The 23,410-nt window shown below is 43.1% G+C and overlaps 1 protein-coding gene across 2 annotated transcripts in view; it reads right to left on the bottom strand.

The window, feature by feature from the left end:
* IGSF5 (immunoglobulin superfamily member 5) overlaps positions 1-16,919 on the bottom strand; it is a 33,356-nt gene extending 16,437 nt beyond the window's left edge. Inside the window, exons 1-4 of one of the 2 annotated variants that reach the window (XM_055702573.1) lie at positions 16,578-16,919; positions 13,651-13,850; positions 5,440-5,760; positions 4,081-4,389 (exon numbers count right to left, since the gene is read on the bottom strand). In XM_055702573.1, the coding sequence (XP_055558548.1) occupies positions 4,081-4,389; positions 5,440-5,760; positions 13,651-13,708 (688 nt within the window). In that variant the 5' untranslated portion in view covers positions 13,709-13,850; positions 16,578-16,919. The remainder of the gene's footprint in view (positions 1-4,080; positions 4,390-5,439; positions 5,761-13,650; positions 13,851-16,577) is intronic. The other variant, XM_055702572.1, reaches the window with a different exon arrangement.
* Positions 16,920-23,410: the final 6,491 nt, after the last annotated feature.

Genomic DNA, 23,410 nt, shown 5'->3' with positions numbered 1-23,410 from the left:
TCCTTTGAAAAGGAGCCCCAAAATAACATTGACAGTTGTTTAGAAACAAGCTTCCAATACAGGTGTGAGACACATTCAAACCTGACAAAACCCATTCTGTTGCACTGGGTTTATGATTGTCCTTTCCTCATTAGAGGTCCCAGTTAACGACTGCATGGCCACATTTAGCTGACAGCCTCTGGAAAAGGTACCACAGCAATGTAGGTGATTGGTAGTTGCATGGTGTCAGGACTAGTGTCCTGAGGTGTGAACCAGAGTATCTGCTGGTTTACCTATGGCAGGGAATAAAATCCTTTCTAGCTACAAATTTCCCTGGCCAGATGTTTGGGGTTTGGAGGTTTCAGACTACAAAGATACAAGAACAGAGCCTCCTACAAAGCTTGAACTTCTGTTAGGAGTCTGCATTCTCCAAAGCTCAGGTCATTATGATTAAGCAATTTGTTCCAGTCTTCTCTAATCCTAATGCTCAGTCAGCATGTCTTGAATTTCTTCTGACTGTTAGAGAAAACAAGCACTCAGTAACCTGCAAACTAGTAGTTAATTCTATAGGCTGTAATCAGTTGTGATTACAATTGATGATGAACTTGTTCATAATATTTTTACCTAGAAGTACTGCAACAAATATCTATATTTTATCATATTTTGTTCCATAAAGTACGCTATAGAGATTTCAAGATGCCTGAAATATAAAAGACAGCTATTTAGCTATAGGGGAAATCTTAACCTTAGTGTGCAGGGAGGAGCTAAACACACCTGCACTGGCCCAGGTTGGCTGCCACACCAAGGAATCTCACTCCCTGTCAGGTTCAGGTAACATGCCAAAAGAGGATCTATGGGCGCTGAAGTGAGAAGGGCAGGATAGAACACAAACACTCCCAGCCCTCCAGCATTGTGGTTTCTCCTCCACTTTGGAGGATCCAGAAAGAAATGTGAGCTGTGACCAGCAGATATAAATGCAGGAGCTGCCAGCTCAACGTGGAGGTAGGGTGCAAGAGAGGGGAACTAAGGCATGAGGGCATTAAACCCTGTTTAGATCCCTTAGTAAATCCCCACCAAGTTACATATGAGGTGCTTAGTATGGACAAAGCCCCTTCCCCGTTCCACAGGGCCCATCCTTTGCTGCTATCCAGACCTATGGCTCCTCCCAAAGCTGCCCAAAAATTTACTTGGGCTGAGTATCTGCAGAAAAGGGGATTTTCCATGGCACATGCTGGTGACCAAGGAGAAATGAGAGACTGGAGAAAGCTGCACATCACTTCTTGGATACTTTGGAGCTTTCTGACTAACGTAAAAAGCAAAGGAAGATCAGGCTCATGGCACATTCCCTATCTTCATCTTCTGCAGGTCAAAGGCCATGTGAAGTCAGCACTGAATCCAAAGAGAGCTTGGGACCAGCTAAGGCACTCTGCCATGGACCCCATTTCCCAATAAGAGCTCTGCGAATGCATCTGCTAGGAAAACTCCCTAGGAGTTTCCAAATCTGGGGCTCAGCCAAACACCACTGTGACTGAGGTAACTCTGGAGGAGGAGTGTCAGACATAAAAATGCATCACCTTGTATGGAAAGTCTGAGATTAGACTGCTCTAGAGATGCAGGAAGGTAGGACATTCATTGACCAGGAGACGGCTGGCTGAAGAGAGCTCAGAGTTTTGGTTGTACTTCTTGTGAATGGACAGGTCTTGTTTGTGAGGAAGATGGAGGAATTTGATTGCTCAAGCTTTTAAGTGAAGGCTGAAATTGATATTACAGTAGTTTTGGGAAGGACTCGTTAAATGTCTGAAGCTAGTTGTATTATTTCCTGACAACAGCTAGCTAAGGCTGACTCTATATATGAAAAGTCAAACAAGCTCTAAGATTTCAAGTGTGATATATACACATTATGTATCTTCCCCTGTCAAAAATTCCATGTCTTTATTTTATTCTAATATTTTAACGACTTCATATTTTCATATTCTGACAAATTTTGAGTGTCTGCTGCTGTACAATTATTTTTCCAAAGAGAAATGAATAATGGTCCTATACAATCTCTAATTATACACTGATAATTGTACTTCATGACATTTGTTTTTCTCCTTTTCTGATTTACAATGAGTAACTATGGAAACTGAGGGTGGATGCCTCAGTACTTCACAAATGAGCAGGTAGGGGAATTTATTAATTTCCTCAGGATAGTTCTATTTTGCTTAGTCAGTAATTAGGATCAATGTGACTAGAAAAAAGTCACATTAAGAATGGTGAAATTACTTTTTTCAATTACATTACAAAGCAATTACTTCTGAAAAAGACTTGCTAATAGTGACTCATACTTAAAATAAAAGGCATAGTTACTCAGCCTCCTCAGTTGTTTATGTGTCGAAACTTCTATACCAAACCCCTCATCAATCCACTATAAGAATGCCTTTGTATGTGCTGCATTCACCCATTACAGAAGAAAAACCCGTTCATCAAGAGAAGCTGTCACTTTGACTATAGAAGTTCATGATGCTCACCACATCATAGAAAGAAAGGTAGATTTGAGGCCCTGCTCTATACAGAAGACAGATATGGGTGCATAGACCCACTGCAAAAAACTCCATATAATCTATGCATTTCCCATACCACAGGATAAGGCTAATAAAGGGGAAGTCACTGTAGGGTGGACTATGTCACCATGGGAGGCAGCGTACCTATACCCAGTAACCTCAGCTCCCTGACATGCAAATTAGCGCTTCAAGTTTAGTTTGCCTTGAGACTCCTCTACCTGGTAGTTGAGACACTTGGCTAGTCCCAAAAGAGAAATGCTCTTAAGGAAGGTTTGGTATTGTCTCCCTCGTCTGCATTAAACACTGCTAACGCACAGGGAGATACTTTTTCTTACTTGCTCTTATTGTGTTAGGGTTTGGAAAAGAAAAATATTTTTCATAGGATTTTGTTAGATTGTGAGGCAGATCTGTAGTGATAGTCTCACTTGCTTTGTTCCACACTGGCAGCACAGACCTGATAAAAATCACCCTTTTCCTGATGAACCTCCTAGTACTGTGAATGTGTTAAATTATGTAAATGCTGACAACCTTACTGAAAATATTTAGGGTTATCAAAGTCTTGCTAACTGTTCTTGAGAGATTTGCCCAACATCCATGTTTGGAGTGACCCTGACTTTCCTTAAAAGCAAGAAAAAGCAACAAAATGCACGATCCGAAGAATTCCACGTATGTTTGTTGCAGGACATGTTTTACCTTCTTCGAAGATGTGAGAGAACATGCAATGAAGAGAAAAAAGCAGGCCCAATGGCTATTTGATCAAAGTAGACTTTGGGATAAGGTCCATGAATATGCAGCTTCTCTTGTTCTGTAATGGGTGAACACACCACATACAAAGACTTTCTCGTAGCAGATTGGTGATAGGTATACAATACAGAAGTTTCTACATATAAATGCTATCATCTGCAATTAGGTGCTCTGTCCAGCCCTGGGGACGTTACCACCATACTACAACTCTATCACATCTGGTCACTGCTCATATGGAGAACTTCCTAATTGCACCTAAAGTGCTAGTGCCAAATCTATTCTGTATTATGTGTGGAAACTGGGAGTAAAATCCAGGGTTTTTCCCAAGTCAGTGGTAAAGCTGGTATTGCATATTATGCAGAACAATTTCACCTGAGGGTTTGGCTTTGAGGAAATGAGTAAGCGAGGTCTAACAAATTATGTTAATAAGGCAAGCATGGCCTAGTCAAGGATATTTAAGATCTAAATTCATTAGATGTTTACTTGGTCAAGGAGCAAAGGCTGGTTTTCTTAGCAGTGAATCTATAGTAGGAGTCAGTGGCAGATGTACTGCTTTGTTTGTCTTGTTCAGTCCTAAATTGGACTTTGTGGTTCATTAGACTTGTACCAGTCCTCTCAAAAATATGAATTTAACCCTACCTCTGTATCAGGTTGTGGTACCGGGTCTTAATTCTATCACCTTTGCACATGCCATTGCATTTTATTTGCAAACTGACTACTTTTTTCAAAATAAAGCAAAGCAAAATGAAACAAAAAGCACAGTTCTGATAATAGGCACTACAGTATAGGCAAAGTACAACAAACATTCACTTACCTATAGTAGAGTTGACAAAAATAACAGTTACTGTTGCATTCTGAGGGTTAGGGAGTGCTTCTATGTCAGCTAAACAAGTCAAAATCTCAGTGTCCATCGGAGTCAAAGTTAGGATGCTCAGGGCATTGTGGAGGCCATTAGATCCTTGACTTTGCTGGGTAACATACCTCGACTTATCAATGAAAGAGTCATTTGTCATCCAGGTAATGTCTGGAGCTGGAGCCCATCCTAAGGCTTCACAAACAATTTCAACTGTTTCATTCTCTTTTATTGTTAAGGTGCTATTTTTGATGAATAAAGATCCATTAACTGTAGGAGGGAAAAGATGTTTTGTTCCTTCAGAATATTTGGCTGTATTGCTTTCCTGCTGATAGTTTTAAATCTTATCTCGCTACCCAGAAATAGCTGTGCCTCAAGATATGAAGTCAAAACCAATCATTATTAACACAGATATACCTTATGCATGATATAAACGTGCAGATATTGCAACTTCATGGACGTGTTGTCCAAAATATCTAAAGCACAAGTTTCAGCTTCCAGTACCTTTCCAATAAAAAGCAGGAAATTATGTTCTTTAGCCATCCTGATGTATTTCCAGCTGAAGGACAACATAATGAAATAACAGTGTTTCTTTCTAAGTTTTAAGTATGCTTGGGTTTTATCAGGAAAGGCTTATGGGTAGATGATGAGATGTTACTGCATGAAGCACCGCTTTGACAAATGGATAGTGTCTGGTGGCTAGATCTTGCTGTACTGGCTTCACCCTGTCACTCCTGATGTTCAGAGTGGGGGAAGAGAACTCATATACATGGGCTTGATATGCAGGAACTTTTTGTTCCTTGGAAATGGTAGCTTGCAGCAGCAATCATATGAAGAGTATCGCCTTGTGTCTCAAGGGCTTTGCTTCTACATGCCATTAAATCAAACCCAAATAAGCTGGATACAGACTGATTCCTGAGTCAGAAAGCAGAAGTGAGATCTGCCCTAAAGGCAGCAGATGGTTCATGTACAAAGATGTACTTAGGGGTAATCCATACTGTTTCTAGACAAAAGATAATTTTTGACTGGCTGCTGGTGGGCCTGATACAGCCTTCAGGCATTTTGATGAAATCCAATAAAGAATAAGAGATGTAACAGGAGAAAACAAGGGCAGTTACAACCTTTGTTAATGGCCCTCTGCATGTGATTCTAGTGATTCTAAAATCTGCTTTGACAGTAAAATTAAGACAAAGATGACAGGAGGCAGAAGATGGTAAATGACAGCATGTAGTCCTTCACAGGGATAATTTGAGCAATTCATCAGAGGATTCCTTTAAGTGCAGTATAATAAAATAGCTTTCTATTGGTGTCTATACGCACCTTGAACAGAAAGAAATGCAAATCTGCTCTCACTAGGTTGCTGGGTACTGCATTCAATTTTTCCAGAGTCACTCAGCTGGGTGTTGTGGATGATCAGCTCCGAGGTAAATCCATTGCTACTGGTATAATTTTGAGAGGTGAAGCGGTCCGATGTTTCAACAGCTCCTTGAGAACTGAGGACAGTGAGGACAGGATTTCCATTGGCCAGCCAAATGAGAATTACCCATCCTACTGACACAGTGCAATTAAATCGGGCTTCTGAACCAGCAAGGACTGTTGCATTAGTGGGGCCATTTATAATAGAGTAACAAAAGCCAAGACCTGAAAGGAATTATAAAACACAGTCTGTAAACAAATATACACACCACCACCAAAGGCCTTTGACTTAATTTTTACTGCCAGCAATTTAAGGCTAAAAAGCCACGAACCCAGGTTCAAATAGTATTACTTACTAGGAGCCCTGGGACATTAAGCACTTAGCTACGTATCAGGAAAGGCTGCTGATTCAGCTGAACTTCACCTCTGACAGTCATCAGTACCTGATACTTTCAGGAAAAGATTCTTGTCTCATTTTCTATAATGCCTGTCAGTAAGTAGTTAAAGATACGTATGGTGAATTGAAATTACAACCAAGTAATGTTAAACCCACAACAGTAAGCAGTGGTCAAATGCTATATTGTTATAATGGATCCCCAAGCCAATCATTAAAAGAAGTATGTTTTTATATAGTTCAAAAGATCTTAACTAATTCAGAGATTAAGATGTACAATCTAATCTTTCAGCTCTAGCTTCAATTAAATGGTTTTCTTTAAAGATGCATTTGATTTTTTGTACCTACTTCTCCCACTCCAAAATCGCCTGTCTCTTCAGTGATTCACTAAAAAGCTGACTTGTCATTTTGCTGAAAGAAAGATCCACTTTTAAATAGGAAAAGACATGAGTTCTCTAGACTTCAAATAAATAAAGGCATATGAAACTGGTCCCCTCTGCATACCTTGGATGGCCACTGATTTTTTGCAATCCCAGCATATATCCTTCTATGTTCTATCCCCTATTCACCTGCCTTTTCCCTTATTTCTCATACATATATCACATACATACTGACCCACATTTTCAGGCTTTCTGTTAACCAAAGCTGCTGTAATTCATGAGGTTTTCTTCCTTAAAAGGTGGTATGAATTATGGCTACTATTTTTCAAAACTGAAAGCTCCTTTCTAATGAAGGCATTTTGTTTTCCTTTCTTCCTCAATAAACCCAGGGCCTCCCATTGCCCTCAGTGGAATGAAGGTGCAGCAGTTGCCCAGGCAGATGGTGGATCCCCTGCATGTGGGAAGTTGGAAGCACTCGCTTCTATCAAGCACAAAGTGAAGGAACGACGAGGGCAGAGACCCTCTTTTTCAAAGCAGCAGCTGTGACTTCAGTCCCTGAAACAGCCAGGGGTAATGGTGCCATTTTGCAGGTGGGCAAATCTTAAAGCATTGCTCAAAGAAGGAACACAGTATACTCTAGTCTTCATGAGGGACAAACCTTCACACTGTAAGAACATCCCAAATTATTTCGTTGGTGTCTTAGGGACTTGAAAGAGCAGCTTACCAATGTCTCTCCTGTATCGGGGAGCTCAAAATGGTACGCCCACATAAACCAGTCACTTCAGTAAGTCACTGCTACCCAGAGCCTTCGTGGCTGCAGGTGGAGCGGGGGAGAAGGGAAAGGACTGCCATTGCAAGCCGTGCTGTCACCAAGCTTCACCCCGGGCCTGCCATGCTCTGCATGCACCAGGCACAGCTCCTCCTTATCCCCCACAGCTGCTATCGTCTGTTCACCTGCCTCTAAGCTCAGGTCTGCTCCCTTTTGCCCTAGTTCTCACCTGCACCTCACTGTGATGGAGTTGTTCTTTGATGGAGGCATTGGAAGGTTTTGGTGGCAAGGGGCCTCAGGAACTCTCTAGTCCAAGCCTCTGCTCCCAGCAGAGCTAACTCCACAGTTAGGCCATTTGCACAGGGCCTCATCAAATCAAATTCTGGGTATCTCCAAGGATAGAGATTTCACAAGCTCCCTGCAGACCTGCCAGTGAGATGTACCTCACCAGTGAGTTTTTCGTCACTTAATGGGAAACATTCATGCTGAGGAAGCACCAGGACCGCCAGTGTTACTCCTAACGATTCAGCCTCTAGTCTGCATAATTACAGCAATTAGATACTACAGTCTATAGCAGTCTAATTAAAAACTCGTGTCTGCAAATTTGGCCTGAGAATAACTGTTTAATTATTTTCCTGGAGAAACTCTGAAATGGCCATTGGTCCCTTGCTAAGAGTATTCAGGACAAATCAACGAAGTGATTTTTAAAGGTTTCAGTCAACCCAGGTTTTGTACATCTTAGGCAGTGTATTCATTAATGGTGTCCTAGTTTCAGTTGGGATAGAGTTGATTTTCTTCCTAGTAGCTGGTACAGTGCTGTGCTTTGGATTTAGTGTAAAAATAATGTTGATAGCACACTGATGGTTTAGTTGTTGCTAAGTAGTGCTTACTCTAAGGCAAGGGCTTTTCAGTCTCCCATGCTCTGCCAGTGAGGAGGTGCACAAGAAGGCAGGAGGAAGCAGAGCCAGGACAGCTGACCTGAACTAGCCAAAGGGATATTCCATACCCCAGAACGTCATGCTCAGTGTATAAACTGGAGGGTGTTGGCTGGGAGGGGCAGATTGCTGCTCAGGGACTGGCAGGGCATCGGTCAGCAGGTGGTGAGCAATTGTATCGTGCATCACTTTTTTTCTCCTGGGTTTCATTCCTTTCTCTCTTTTTGTTACCTCCCTTTTCGTCATCATCATCATCAATCATTATTATCATTAACTTCAGTTTTTAAATTGTTCTTATCTCAACCCATGGGGTATACGTTTTTCCAATTCTCCCCCCCATCAGCTGTGTGGTACTTAGCTGCTGGCTGCAGTTAAACCACAACAAATGGATTCATGATAAATTATTGAAAAATTCATTTTTCATTCAGTCAATAGCTGAGAATATGCTCTATTGTTTCACACAAAAGAGATATTTGATAGTTGTATAAATGGAACCAGAGCCCAATCTCAGTTGCGACAATGCAACCAGAGCCTCAGTGAACGCACTCAGGGCATAGGGTCTGTAATCTCATTGCTCCAATGTCAACATCATTTTCTAATTCCGAGATCACATTTAATCCTAGGCAGTGTATATCTAACCAGGTTTGTGCCAAGAATTGTTCTTTAATATAAACAGCTCCTCTCTTTCCTCCCACCACATGAACTTACAGACAAGAGCCTTTTCATTCTTTGTTTTGCAGGATTATACAAACCTAGCTTTCCTGGTACTTTGTATGATTGACACTGAGTTCTCTCATGTTTAGAAAAAAATTTTACAAAAAATTTCCACCTTCCTGGGTTATGTTACCTCTACCATGCACCTCGTTCTCCAAAGTATATCTGTGTGTGAGCCATAAACATTAAATGAAAAGCAAACTCAACTTCCACTGATAGTTAAAAGAGCCAGATAAGATACAGTAAAACATATTTCTGTTCAAATTAAATGGCTCATTTTTTCCAGCAGTATTTATTCAAAGTTCTCTTCAGACTTGTAAAGGAAAACTGAAATGCTTTAAAACATGAAGCAACTTGAAGACAAACTCAGTAACTGAATCTATGTGCATAGTTTAATATATTGCTTTACAAACAGTTAACCCAACAAAATGCTTAAAAGCCATTTCCTCTCTTTCCTGTTTGTCACTTTCTGAACGTTAGGGATTGGCCACCTCTGTGGATGGTATCATTTACAGAGCTCTGGGTTTTCTAATCAATGTGCACTGATGAAGTGCATTCCAGCTACCATGTGATAGATACAGCCATGAACAAAATTCCTTAGAGTTAACACAAAAATGTATTTAGTTGCTCATGAAACAGGAACTGCAGTACTTACCTACACAGCTCCTCTGAAAGCAAGCTGATGTCTGTGCATCTGTCATTTATTTCCATGCCTGTACAAACACTTTATTTTTCTAAGGAGCCATGGATCTGAATAAATGTTGTGACTTTCATTACACTTCTAGCTGTTAATTAATCATTTGCTACGAGATCATGGCTGTGAGTTCCATTATAATCTTGAAATTTATCCCTAAACATGAATTATCAGTGATCACCAGCTCTAAAAATACATGGTTAATATTGCTTTTGTTTTCTTCAGACAGTCAGGACAGTATAGGCAGGTAGGTATGAGTTATTCCTTTATTTATATAATATAATATAATATAATTATTTTTTAACAGTCCATAGGTATGATGGAATCTACATCTTCTTCCATCAACCATATCTGCTGGAGCAATAGATGGCTCTTCACTGACTTTTGTGAGCTAGGGAATATGTCCATAAGCCTTGGATGGGGATCCTGTGGGTGGCAGGAGGACTGAGGAGCAGGACATAGCTCAATCTTGCCTCCATTTAGATCTCAGTAAAGCCCCAGCACAACCAAAACAGGAGCTTCACAAGCCTTCTCCACCTGCTGCCAAAACGTTTTCAATGGTTTTAACTTTGCCTCTATATTTTTGCTTTTATTCTTTATCCTGCAATAGCACATGAGGTCCTGAACCAACTGTGCGTTCCATTGTCCAACCCATGTACAAACACTGATAAAGTAACTTGTGTAAGGTCAAAGAGGACATTCATGACAGAAATGGGATCTAAAGCCAGTTTTACCAGTATCTTAAGCCAGTGCTGTAAGTCCTTTTGCTGGACCTCGCTTCTTGCACTAAGATGAAAATTTTAGTGCCAGTTTCATTTACGTACTGCTTAAAAAATATCTTGCAGATGGTTGCTTTCAGACAGATTAAGGCCTCAGGCTAGATTGTCGTTGCACTTTACAGGAATTACATGTTCAGCTCTTAACAGCTGGTTTAACATCTGCTTCCCCACACACAATCAATAGAAATCTCACCCAGGCAAATATAATCTTTTCAACAGGGAAATGTTAGGCTGTCTTCATGATGCTGCATTACCCCTTGACTCTTGAAGAACAAAGCTGAGTTAAGACACATTCTCTGAGGTACAACACTAAATATTTATAAAGCAGCCACTAGTGGTGAAAGTTTGCTTAAACTGGTAAGTATTTATGGTATTTCAGTTGCTCGGTCCTTCCCAACAGTGTGCAAAGTATACAGCAACTCCTTTATGAGCTGTGTACTCCCTCCTCTGTCACACAAATTCACTGTCGCATCACTGTGGGTTTTGAAGAGATGAAAACGCATCTTGTTCCCTGGATGATGCCTGCACTGAGGGAACATCATTTGCCAAAGAACCACTCTTGCCCTCTGTCACCAATGTTTTTTCTTCCATGCTTGAACTAACTCTAAAAGACCACTTTTTCATGCTGAAGATTCCAGCAACAAGGGCATTGAGACATGGCTACCTTCTTTTCCTTCCTTCCTCTGCAGACTCCGACTTTCCTCTTTTGTAAGTGACCTATTTGGATGCAGCATAGTGAAGGACAGGATGGGCTTATCCTTTTGCCATAATGATGACTTTTTTTTTTTCAGCCTCATTATCGTATTTCAAAATAATCTTCCCCTCTATACCCATAACACCCTTCCATAAGCACTGCCTTTTATCCTCCAGGTTCTGTGTCTAGTCTATGTCTTCCTCCCTTGCTTCTCTGTTGTTTCTGTTTGAACATCTATGTTTTTTTCCTTCCAGTCTGTTTTAAATCTCTTTATTATTTCACTCTTTCTTTAGTTTCTTGCTCACCCCACCTTGTCTTCTGCCTTCCCTGTCTCATCGCTGGCCCCCTGTTCCAGCAACAGCTCTGTAATAGATTATTTTGGATTTGTTAAGATTTTTCTTCAACACATCTCAAGTTTGTTTCAAAAAACAACAGCTTTGCGGCTGAGCTTTTTGAAAAACAAAATGGGTTAGAGCTTGTCAAAGCCTGCAGAGGACTAGCTTGTTTGCTTATGTTAACAAGACTTTTAAAATGCTTATAGGATGTTTCTGTCAAGTAATACTGATCTACTGGTACTCAGCAACACGTATTTCCACCCACTTGCACACAAACCTCTCCACAGCCCTCAGCTGTGACTTCCCATCTCTTCTCTTCTTCACTGTTTGACAGCTGTCCCTGGCAGACTCTTTTGGCTCTGCTGCTGGACTATTCTCCTCCTGCACTCTTGTCTCCAGTAGCAAGAATCCCCAGGCTGGAAGCACCACAGCACCACCACCAATATCCTGACAGCAGACTAGGACCTTGCACTGCACGTCGACCCTCCGTTCTGCAATGTTCTCTCTGCTAAAGGGCATGTTGTGCCCACCCAGGAGGATGCTCAACTCAGCTGTGCCATGCAGCCATCTCGGCAGCCTAGCTCCACCACCCACCCTTGCAACTTATGACATCCTGAAAGCAGCAATAATTCTTTCAAGAGCAACACTTGCCTCTCACAATACACATTTTCTCTTTGCTTTGGGGTGTCCTCCCATGGCTGCACCACACAGTGTGGGCAATATCTGCTACCCCAGTACAGCTTACATGTGGAGCAATAAAACACCCACTGCAGACATGTTTTACATCAGTGAATAGTAATAGAAATCCTCTAAAGCAATGCAGTCCTCTGCTCTGGATGCTTAGGAAGGCAGTGCAAGAAACAGGACAAATAAGAATTGATGCTTCCTTGTTACAACTTCTCAGTGTCCAAAAATAAGAGATCTAGGGACTTCCTGAGCCAATGCTTGCATCTTCACATATGGAACTACCCTCCACATTTATTTCTAGCTTTTTTCAGCCTATTCATAATTTGGTATCCCCCATATCCAGCAACCATGAGCTTTACTATTTAATTACATACTGTGAGGAAAAGTACATTCTTTGGTTTACCTTAAATCTTCTTTCGGCTAGTTTTACTGGTTGCCACTAGTTCTTTTTGTTATGAGAAACTATGAATAACCATTTCACCATTCACTCCCTTATAATTAATTATTTTAATAAATATTTACTCTTTCTTCTTTTTCACAAAAAGAAAAATATTCCAGTCTTATGAATGCCTCCTCATATCTTTGATCACCTCTGTCACACTTTATACCTTTCCCAGACCTAATATATCCTTTTTGAAATGAAGGGGCTAACAAAACATCCAGTGTTCAAGATGCAAGCTTTCTGTAAATTTATGCAATTCCAGGTTTCATTGTGTTTCCCTTGCTGAAGACACTAAACAGTGAAATTCTCTTTTTCAGCAATTTACTCTTTTTTTCAAGGTACCAACTCTATTCCCCCACGAGACATCTTCAGTTAAGTGATGTTTTGCATTGAATGTTTTCTGCTCCTTTATTACTTACTCACTTGGCATCATGACATTTTCTGGCAAATCTTCCTAGTCTCTTTTTGGAATTGGCTGCCCTAAGTAATTCTGCACCACCTGCAAAGTCTGCCACCTCCCATTTCACTCCTCTTCACTAAGTTGTTTAAGAGCTTGTTGAATACCGTACATCCCTGTGCAACTCTGCTGGGAATACCACTCAGCTCAGAAAACTCCACATTTATTCCTGCATTATGTTTCCTTTCACCAATTATTAAGCCATGACAATACTTTTCCTTTCATCCACTGCAGCTCCGTCATTTCAGAGCCTGTTAAAACCCCAGCTAAACAACAACAATAAAAAAACCCCACCCAAACCTCTGCCTTGTCTCCCTTACCAAACTAGTCATTTTATATTCACATTTTCTTTAAAGCTTTGCCACCAAGATACCTTGTATCTGAATTCACTTTGAAATTCTGGCATGTGAAACGTAAACTGGAGGCAAACCAGCAAAACTGCAATTTGCACATATTTCTGGAATCAGCTGCTGATACTGAGTTCTCTACAGATGCCCCATCAACAGCAGTCCCAAACAGACAGGAGGAAGATGGACAGAAGGAGAAGGAGAAATAAGTTGGACACCCCTGTTCACTACAAGTGAGAGAGGGCAGCCTCCCCATCTCTTCCCCATCCCACCCACTGCTCGCTCCTGCATACAGAAGCCCACTCTAAGCCATTAAATCATTCAGGCTTGAAATGCAAACTTAACCATTTCAAACAGTTTGAGTAATCCCCCTCTGGGACTGACTGTTCAGTCTGGTATCACCAGTAACTGCCATTTACACGACTTTAAAATTAGTTCACGTACTTTGTCCACAGTGGCTCATTTCACAGGTTATGAATGTGTCCTACCTGGTAGCAAGGTAGTTAAGATGAGAGGAAGTAAAATTAATTTCTGGAACCTCTCCATTGAGGCATTCTCTCCTGGTCCCTAAGGCAGAAAGCCACCAGCGATCACTGCATACTTGAGAAGTAGCTGAAGGGCAGAACTTATCAAAAAACTCGCTGAGCTGCTGCTTTGCGTCCTGTGATAAAATGTGACGTTATGTGACCTGTATTACCAACAAGAGGAGAAGGTGAAATAAGGGAGGGTTTGAAAGGAAAGCAGTATCTTTTCTCAAAACAACTGTTTCAAAGAAGTAGAGGAGCTTTCTTCAGCAGAGAAAACTCCCCCTGTGGACCTTGCATCTCTCACGCCTTTAGTCCCTCCTGGCTATTACAACAAAACTGCTTCAGGATTGACCATGTCAGGGCAGCTCCATCTGCATCATTAAAGTTAATCATGAGCAGCTGGGAAAAATAATTCTGTAAGCTGGCTGCAACTGGATGTGTATTGTGAGTGCGCCATCCGTGTCACCAGTGACAACCTGGCAGGCTGATGAACACTGTGCTCCATCACTTATTGTCATGCAGGGCAACTGCACAGGGCGCCAGCCACTGCGCTGAGGTTGGAGGGGCACAGACCTCCATTCAGAGGGGTTGTTATCCCCACCTTAATGCCTCCTGCACCAGGCAGCCTTCTGGAGAGGAAGTGGGAATGTATCCCGATGCACCACTACTCCCAAAAAGTTTGGTCTGATGTTTTTCTCTGTGCTTTACTCCAAAACTAGGATTCTTGCTCATACATTTCCAGGGAGAGCCTGGTACCATCATTGCTGTGGCAGTCCCATCAGGCCTTTGCCACACAGGAGCCACCCCAGCCAGGAGAAATGGCTCCTGCCACCCTGGCATCTCCTTCCCACCTGCCTTGTGGCAAGGATGAGAAACACCAAATCTCCTCCCAGCTCCCCAGATTGAACACCCAGAAAGGCTGCTAGTGCAAAGAGGGTCTCCAGAATTATTTCTCTGAACCTGAAAGCACCTCTTACACCTCAAAATAAAACACCACCAGCTCTTCACCATGGTCTGAGATAAGATACAGAGCTTGGATGAGAGCCACCACCTTATTTCTGCATTTTCTGCTTTTTCACTGTTTGTGATTCATTTGTGCGATATTATTCTCTTCCCCCTCAAAATATGTGGGAGAGAGTTTGACTGTGCTGCTTGGTTTACAAACTTCTCAGCTGGGAAACTGAAGCTTGCCTTCATGAAAGGGACACAAGCAAGAGGATGTGGATTTTGTGGCCAGCCCAGATTTCTTGTCCGGAAAGTGGTTTTGATTTCAGGGGTGTTCTTTGTGGCTCTCTGTGCAATGCATAAATATTAGTATCACCACAGAGAAACCCTGAGTCTCCTGTACAAGCATACTTTTTAAACTGCGCTTTTGCTAAAACCAAAACCACACCAAGACACAAAACACAAAAGCCCTGGCCCAGGTGTTTTGCTGCCCTTAAGCAAGCAGTTAATTTTGCAGTTTTGCGCAAAATCCCTATATTAATTTGGAGCAGCACCTTTGCGAAGACAGCAGTGGAGGGCTGGAACAGGGGTGGGTGGCAGTGCCTTTCACAGGATGTCCACGTGGGAGGAATGCCCCGTACCCAGAACTTCCCTGCCCGCTGTATCACTGCAACCAATTAAAAACACCTTTGCTGTCTTTCCAAACATGTTCAGCTGCAGCATGAAGCAATATTGGAGCTCTGTTCACTGCTTGGTGCTTTCAGCAGGGGGTCTTGCTGAGTTTACTGCAGCAATTGCGACCTGTCTGGCTTAGCTGGTAGCTTGCTCTACATTTTCTCATTTTGCAAGCTTTCAGTTTGCCTTGCAAACTTAAGGGACAGCTTTGTCAACTAATCAACATTTTAAGCTGAACCTGTGGGCTGATTTCTTCACCTGTGTGTTGGGAGGGGGGCTAGTTTGTAGGCTGGCTTGGGTTCACTCAGGGCATTTTGAAGGGTTTTAGTTTTTTTCTCCCTTCCATGTTTCATGTGCGGAGGGGTGCCCAGCCGGCAGCTGAGGTGGGATGGTCACCATGAACAGTTGGAGGGATTTCTCCTTGCTCTGTCACTGTGATAGCTCTTAGCACATACACAAATCAGTCACTAGTTTTTAAGAGTTCGTATTATCTGTCCTGTTAAGTGAAACCACCCAAGTAAAGCAGCAGGAAACAAATCCAAAAGTCAGGGCCATGCCCTTTTCCAGGAAGCTGAGTTCCCAGGCAGGATCTACAGGCCTGGAGAGGACCCCGGCGGCCAGGGCAGCAGCCTTCAAGCCTCCACTTACAAATCTGGCTGCTCCGATGCTAGCTGAGGTGAGCAAACTTTTATGGAGAAGAATAAACTTGTTCGAATCTTACATCCAAATTCAGGCCAAAATCAGTAAATAGTTTGGGGTGACGTAAAGCGAGATGAGAGAGGCAGGGATCTATAACATTTTGTTTTATTTAGTTTCAAAATGGACTTTGAAAGGGCCAGGAAATATAACCCGATACCCAGATGAAACAGGATATTTTGGCTGATGATGAATTAAATACCTGGGGCTTGGCCTGAGCTGCTTTTCACCTTCCCCGCAGGTGTGCGGGGTAACGTGCATTGCCAGCCCTGCCATGCGAGGCTCTGAGCTTACTCCCTCCTGCATCCAGGCCGGAGGTAAGGGGATAATATAGATAACACCGCCCTAAAGGAGCAGCGGTGGGACCTGGCCGGGCACAGCGCAGGCCTCGGGTGCTTTGGGCTGCCCCTGAGGAGGCGCACACCTGCCCCAAGGCCGGGAAGCACGGCAGGGGACAGCGGTAACCCGGCCTGGGGTGGGCTTCCCCGCTGAGGCGGCAGCAGGGGAGAGGGTTAAATTATCTTTCAGCTGCCAGCTCCTTCTGCTGCGGATAATGGCTCCGGAGGGGTTACCTGGATCTCTTCCCCAGGCGCCGAGAGGGTGTCTCCCACTGCTTTCCTTTTGGCGACGGGCCCTGCTCGCACCCTCGGCCCGGCAGGCGCAGGAGGAGGCCGGCGGCGTTCAAGCGAGGAGCCCCGGCCAGCCCGCGCCTTCTCGCCCCAAGGAAACCTCCCCCCGGCGGCGGGGCGGCTGCCCGAGGCGCTGCGGGGAGGGAGCACCCGGCTGCCGGGCCGCGGGGCACAGGCCAGCCCTGACACTGTCCCCGTGGCGCGGTGAGGTAAGGGCTGCCTTACCCCCGCCCCAAGGCGCCTATCGCCGTGTTAATATTTAACCGGCCGCGCAGGAGGAAGCGAGGCACGGCCGGTGACACGCCGGCGGGAGCAAACTTCCCGCAGTCCCGACCCAAGAAGCTGGCTGGGCGCTGCCGCCCGGTCCCTCGGCAGAGGGCGGCCCCTGCCCGGCCGGGATGGCCCCGCGGCACGGCGGGAGGAGCCGCGATCGTTTCCCCAGTTTGTAACGGCGCAGGTGGCCGCGGCTGGCACCAACGGGGGAGCTGGCCCCGCTGTTAGAGCAGTGCAGGCAGCACAGCACAGCACCCACGGGTGGGCCCGGCGCCAGCAGGGTGCTGCCACCCACAGCCGGGGGCGTTGGGGTCCGGCCGCAGCCCCTGTCAGGGTGAGGGGCTGAGCCAGGGCCAGGGACCGCCCCGGGGGGACCAGTCAGGAGCTGAAGGAGATAGGGACAGGGACAGGGCGGTGCCAGGGGCCCATCCAGGGGACAAGGTCAGAGGCAGGGACAAGGTCAGAGGCAGGGACAGGGCAGGCTGTGGCATTCGTGGGGCAGGGGCTGGTGGCCCTGTGGGGCTGTGGGGCTGACACGGGGCCCTGGGCAGGTGGGGGAGCCCCGGGCAGGTGGGGGAGCCCCGGGGGGCTGCCAAGGGAGGGACAGCCCCACTGGTGCCCTCAGGGCCTCAGCAAAATGGGCCCTTTATAAACAGCTGGTCAGAAAACTGAATTGGTTTTACATCTTTTAATGGAATACACAGGCACCAAGAGATTCCAACACCCCCCCTCTATTTTTGTAGTCCCTTACCTCCCTTCATTTTTTATTTTGAGGAATTTTTTATGCTATATCAAGAAAATGTTTGTTAAAGCATTTCATTCAATTCTGTAACATTTTGTATCCATTTGCTCTGTTAAATCACACCATTTCCTGCCACTTTGGCAATTGTGTGTGTTCACCGAAGCTGCCGCGTTGCCTCATGAGAGATGCTCTTTCAATGGCTGCAGCCTTCGTCTTCCTCTGAGAGCTGAACTACACCCTTTGCATTAGGCCAGCGTTGGTCAGGGAGTTGAACTGATGTGACACATCAGGAGGTTTTTATGATGAGTCCATCTGCCAGGAAGCTTAAATCATAAAGAAGGGACATAAGTTTCCTGGACTCGTATCTCCTACAAAGCACAGTAACAGTTCTAGCAAGTAGAACTTAATGCCACACTGGCTCAAAATGAAAAGGTTCAGTTTTGCAAAGGGAAATGAAACATTCTGTTTGGGGCATTTTGATCAGTTTCCAAAATTAAATTTCAAAAACTTTGCTTTATTAGAAAAAATATTGCCCTAACTTGTTAAAAAAAGAAAGCAATGAAATCTGCAGGAAGTTTTTTTGACCAGTTAAAAGTTTTTCTTTCTGCTTGCTTGCTTTTACAAACATATCTTTTTTTTTTTTTTTTTAAGTCTAAAATCTCACTCTCGTCCCACCAACATCCCTGCTTTCGTAACAGTATTCTTGAAATACCTTCTATATAGTTATGTCCAAATGTAGCTAGAGGAAGAAAAGTGATGACATCTAATAAGGAAATTCCATCTCTGGTTGCCCAAGTAGGAAAAGTGCAGAAAGTTTACATGGATTGACTGGGATTTCAGCTTGAATTAATAATTATTTCAGCTTGAATTAATAAAGATATCTTCATAAAAATGCTTTGGAAAGGGTAATAGCTGCTTTTAAAACTTATACAAAACTACTATCTGGCACTACTGACAAAAGATCGGCTCTATTATCTTTGTCGTTGCTCTTCAGGTAGATTTAAGTTGCTATTAGATCACCCCTTAATCTCTTCTCTGCCAGAATAAAGCCTTGCTCCCTCAGCACCTCCTCGCCAGTGGTGTGCTCTAGACCCTTGTCCACTTGATGTCCTGCCACCGGACCCTCTCTGGCTTCTCTACATCCTTTTTTAAATGAGGTGCACAAAACCACACACAGATTTCCAGATGTTTCTGCTAGAGGAGAATTTCAGTTTCTCTGAATTTGCTGGCAACACTTCTCTGAATGTTCCCTAGTACCATATTTGCAACGAGAGGGCGTTGTTGGCTTGTATTCACCCTGGTGTACATTTCACCCAGCTCTCTTCATCAAGATTTCTATTCACTGTCACTCAGGTGGTACCACTGCAGCCTATACCTCGAGGTTGTTGTGCCTCATGTGCAGGACTTCATGCTTCTTCATGCTGGATTTCATTATGTTTCTGTTGGCCCAGTCCTCAGACTTAATAAAGGTTTCTTTGGATGTCATATTGCTGCACCTATGGTGCACCCTGCTGCACAGGGTAATCAGCTGTCACTTTACCACACTGCAGTCTGTCATGGTCTCTAGATTAGCCACATCCTTAAACGTGTACACACATAAAGATGCGTACACCACTCTGCTGGCCCCCATCACAGACATTTCATTCCCATCCCTTCAGCACAGAGAGGACAAGTTGAAGGCCACAACGAGGTGTGTTGTGGACTTGAGCATCCACCATGTTTACAACCTGCTCGGGATCTGACCCCGGATCAGATCAGGAGAGCACTTGGCACCTCCACTCATACGTTCGCTGGCTTGGCTTCATCAGCTGAAATCCTCCCGGGTGAATCTGGTGCACAGCAACTGGATTCAAATGTCCTTTTCTTTCCCTGTGGCTGCTTCAGCAGCCAACACATGTATTAATATTTTATTAATTACTTATTACTGCCTTTGTTAGTTCCTTCCTTAATTTGACTTTCCTAATGAACTGCGATATCGTGATGAATACTACCTTTGGCACAGCTTAGGATGTGCATGGGATAAGACATTACATAGCATGACAAAGTGTCCGAATCCCCAACTGCTGAGAACAACGTGCATGTGCAAGGTTATCCATGTTCATGACTACTCAAAAGAACAGGTCCTAAGATCTGATGCAAATGGAAAATCATTTTGTGAATCATCAGCCTGCATACCAGGCAGATTCCTACCTCCCACTCCCATTTTCTCTAGGCGCTTCTTTCCAGTTCTTCCTTTTTCTTCTGCCCATGAGTAGGAGGATTTTTGCCCCTTTTTGTTTCCCCAAAACACTACCAAACTCATTTTTGCACACCATATAATTTCTTCTGTCTGGTGTGTAGACTGTGTAAACTGCTAGAGCAGGTCTCAGTAATTTTTGTTCTGAGGTGTGTTAGTCTGGAACATATGTCTATACAGCTTGCTGTGCAAACCCACGCAAGAAGTTCCAAGTGAAATGGACTTTCTGAGAGTGGTGTAGTGAAACATTCTGTAATTGTCATTGTGGCTGTCAGTGTCATTTATTTATTTTTTTCTTATGGGAGAATTGGACAAATTGTCATGATGGAAAATGAAGAACATTTAGACACCTTCATTTGTAGATTACTTCTAATAAGTAAAAACACAGCAGAGGAAATCACCAGTCCCTAAACTTCCACGCTGTACATTATCTTATTTAGCTGAGTCAAAGAAAAAACATGATCAGATGATGCAAGCATTGCAATAGAAGAGAAAAGGCACTGACAAAAACAACGTTAAAGCTGATTTGAGGTCAGTGCTAGAAACAGGAATAAAATTTTTTATTTCCGCTTGAAAAGTGATCTGAACATTACAAAGATTTTGAGAAATGGCTGCCTATTAAAAAATAAATGTTCTTTTCTCTAGTAAAGAACAGAAAATTGAAATGTCTAGAAAAAACTAAGGCAGGAGACAGTCTGACCTAGTGACTGAATTTGATGTCTCTTGATGCCTGCAGGATGTTTCTCTCTAGTAGCCAGTCAGGCCAAAGAGACGCTAAGCCAACTCCACCTCCTTTTTTCCGTCTCTTTCTATGCCCTTACTCCTTTCCTCAACTGTTTGCCAAAATACTTGGTGCTCTGAAAGGCATGTTTCTCATTCAAAACAGATTTTATTAGCGTTAGCTATAGAAGTCTAAGTGAGACACAGGCCTCTCTCCTTCACTCACAAGCTTTAGTTTTTAAAATCTTTTAATTAATCTGTTAATATAATGAAGACTCATCACAGTTTTAAGCTTTGATTTGCATTTTTCTTTAATCAGAACCCTAGGGCAAAAGCTCCAGAAATAACAGGGTTGTGCCATTTCCTTTTTGTATTATTTATGTGAATGTTCAGATGCATTTTTCCCCACATTGTTGCCACTTTGTGCGGTATGAGAGCTCTGGACACCCCTTTCTTCTTTCATTATCAAGCATGGCAAAGACTCAGTGCAGTCTGGGATCCTTGCTGTCTTCTACATAGATATTATTTATGTGAAAAATTAGGATACTTCAAATGTGCCTAACCCATGTCGCACAAAAAATGTTGTAATATTTCTGTCCATTTTAAATGAAACCTCAGTTTGTAAAAGATGGTTTGCTGAGTGACCAAACAAGAATTAATGGACAGACAGATATTAACTATCTGAAAGATACTGCTTCCTGTGACATCCCCATGGAATAGTTGATGCGATATGAAGTGGCGTTGTGCGAGCACTTCCAGAGAAGCTACAATCCTTATGAATACCGGTAACTATACACAGATGCAGGGCCCCATCCTCAGCTGTTGCTAGCCAGCTAAGCCACAGGCACCTGTCCTAAACTATTTATCAAGAGTTTTTTCTGTTGTCATTGAAGTTATAAAGGCACTGCCAAATGATGCTTCACCTATCTTGATACAGGAGTCTAAGGCAGGCAAGATATGTCACCCTTTGGTAAGGCCTGCCTCATTATTTTAACTACAGAGTAGTCTGAAAGACTGGGTTAGACTGGACATGCTGGTTTAGGCTGCAAAAGCTAGTTGAGGCCAATCCCACCACCAGAGGATGCTTCTCGTTGATCTGAGGAATCCTGTTTTATCTCTTACCTAGGAAGGCAGGTCATCTTTTTCTTGACTTAAAGTTTCATGAAGTGGTGCTGGGTAAATCCTCAAAAACCTTGTAACACCAATATAGCTCATCTGATTATTTCATTTAGTGGGGTTTTTTTCTTGCTGATTTTATAAAGACATAGCTCTATGAAGAATTGCTGTGGGCCCTTAATGAAGGAATGTTTGGATATAATCTTCCAGACTTTCACACACAGGAGGCCACAGGATTAAACACTTTATTAGCATTAATATCCTTGCAGTTTTTATTTGGACTTAATAAATTTGACTAACTGTAATGTAGTTGTCCAGTACTTTCCTGCCAGCGCTCCTTCTGAACTGCATTCCATGTTTCCCCTTTGGCAGGTGCATTCCTCCTCCCCAGCACTGAAATCAGTGATGAGTTGTAGCTGGTAGTAAAATAAAAATGTCATAATTCAGGGAACATAGATGAACACATTCATCATGAAGTCCAGGCAAAAATAGGTAAGTAAGAAAGTTTATGACAGAATGAAAGAAGATGGCAGCTTTGGTGCTGTTAGGAAGAGTGTAAATCTAAGAAGGAAATTTTTAGTGCTCTCTAATACATCAGTTCCCCTGGCAACATTTTCTTTAGCTTTAGAAATGTTTTGTTCCTGGTCCAAACAGCTTAATTGATGTGGTTATCATTCACTTTATTCTAAGGAACTTTGCAATGTATGATAGCGTGCCAAGAAAGTGTAAACATCACTCCCTACACTCATTATAATCACTATTACATTTTTCATTATTGCTTAGGGTGATGATTTTAGACTCCCTCCTGAGCTTTATGTGCACAGCCAGATTCTTCAAGGAGTTCAGGCAAAGTGCAAATCTATCAGAGCTCCTTTACCTTTGTGCTCAACAGTTACCAGCCAGTGTATGGTAAGTCCAGCTCTGGACATGTCAGATGAACAATGCACAAGCCTGGTCAGTGATATGCGCACACAAGCACTATGCCCAGGGCTCCAAATCCCACAGGACTTCCCTGGTAAAGCCAGGAAAACTACCATGGGACTATGAAATCATATTCCTTTTCTTTCTTTCCTGATGAATTTGCAAGATTGCCAGTTATAAGGAAGGTTAATACTTACACCTCTGAAAATAGAATATTAATGAATATTCCCTAAATGACCTGCAGGCATGATCCAAACTGACACTGCAATGATGAGAGAGCAGATTATCACCGTAGAAGTAGGCATTATATTGGAAGATCTGGGTCTTTTTTGCATTTTCATGAAATACATCCTTTTGACTGACATCGTACTGCTCCCTTTGGGCATTCAGTTAAGATCACCAAGTAGAAATGGCAGAGCTTTTTTCTTAGAAAGAAATGTCTCCTATGCACTGTATCTGTGACACCGAGTCTGTGACTGAAAGCTGCCCTTTTGCAGTAAGAGAACATAAGTCCCTGGCAGAGATGGGTTCAGATACTCAGTTTCTCTTTATGTGGCAGAGTAATGGAAGTGTTCATGATCACTGCTGTACTTTGGCTTTCCCTTAGAGAGGAGCAGTAAACTTTACTTTGATATTTGGCCATTTCCTTTGCAACGCTTCTGTATAAAATAAGATTTCCTAAAAGCTTAGGGAACTGGTGAGCACTGAAAGATCTCAAGAGTATAGTAAAGACTGCTATGTTTGCAGGGTAAGGTTTCCAGTCCCCTA

The sequence above is a fragment of the Falco cherrug genome, chromosome 2 (genome assembly GCF_023634085.1).
Source record: "Falco cherrug isolate bFalChe1 chromosome 2, bFalChe1.pri, whole genome shotgun sequence".
Lineage (NCBI taxonomy): Eukaryota > Metazoa > Chordata > Aves > Falconiformes > Falconidae > Falco > Falco cherrug.
Note: the sequence above shows the minus strand (reverse complement) of the source record. Positions and strands in the feature narration are given on the sequence as shown.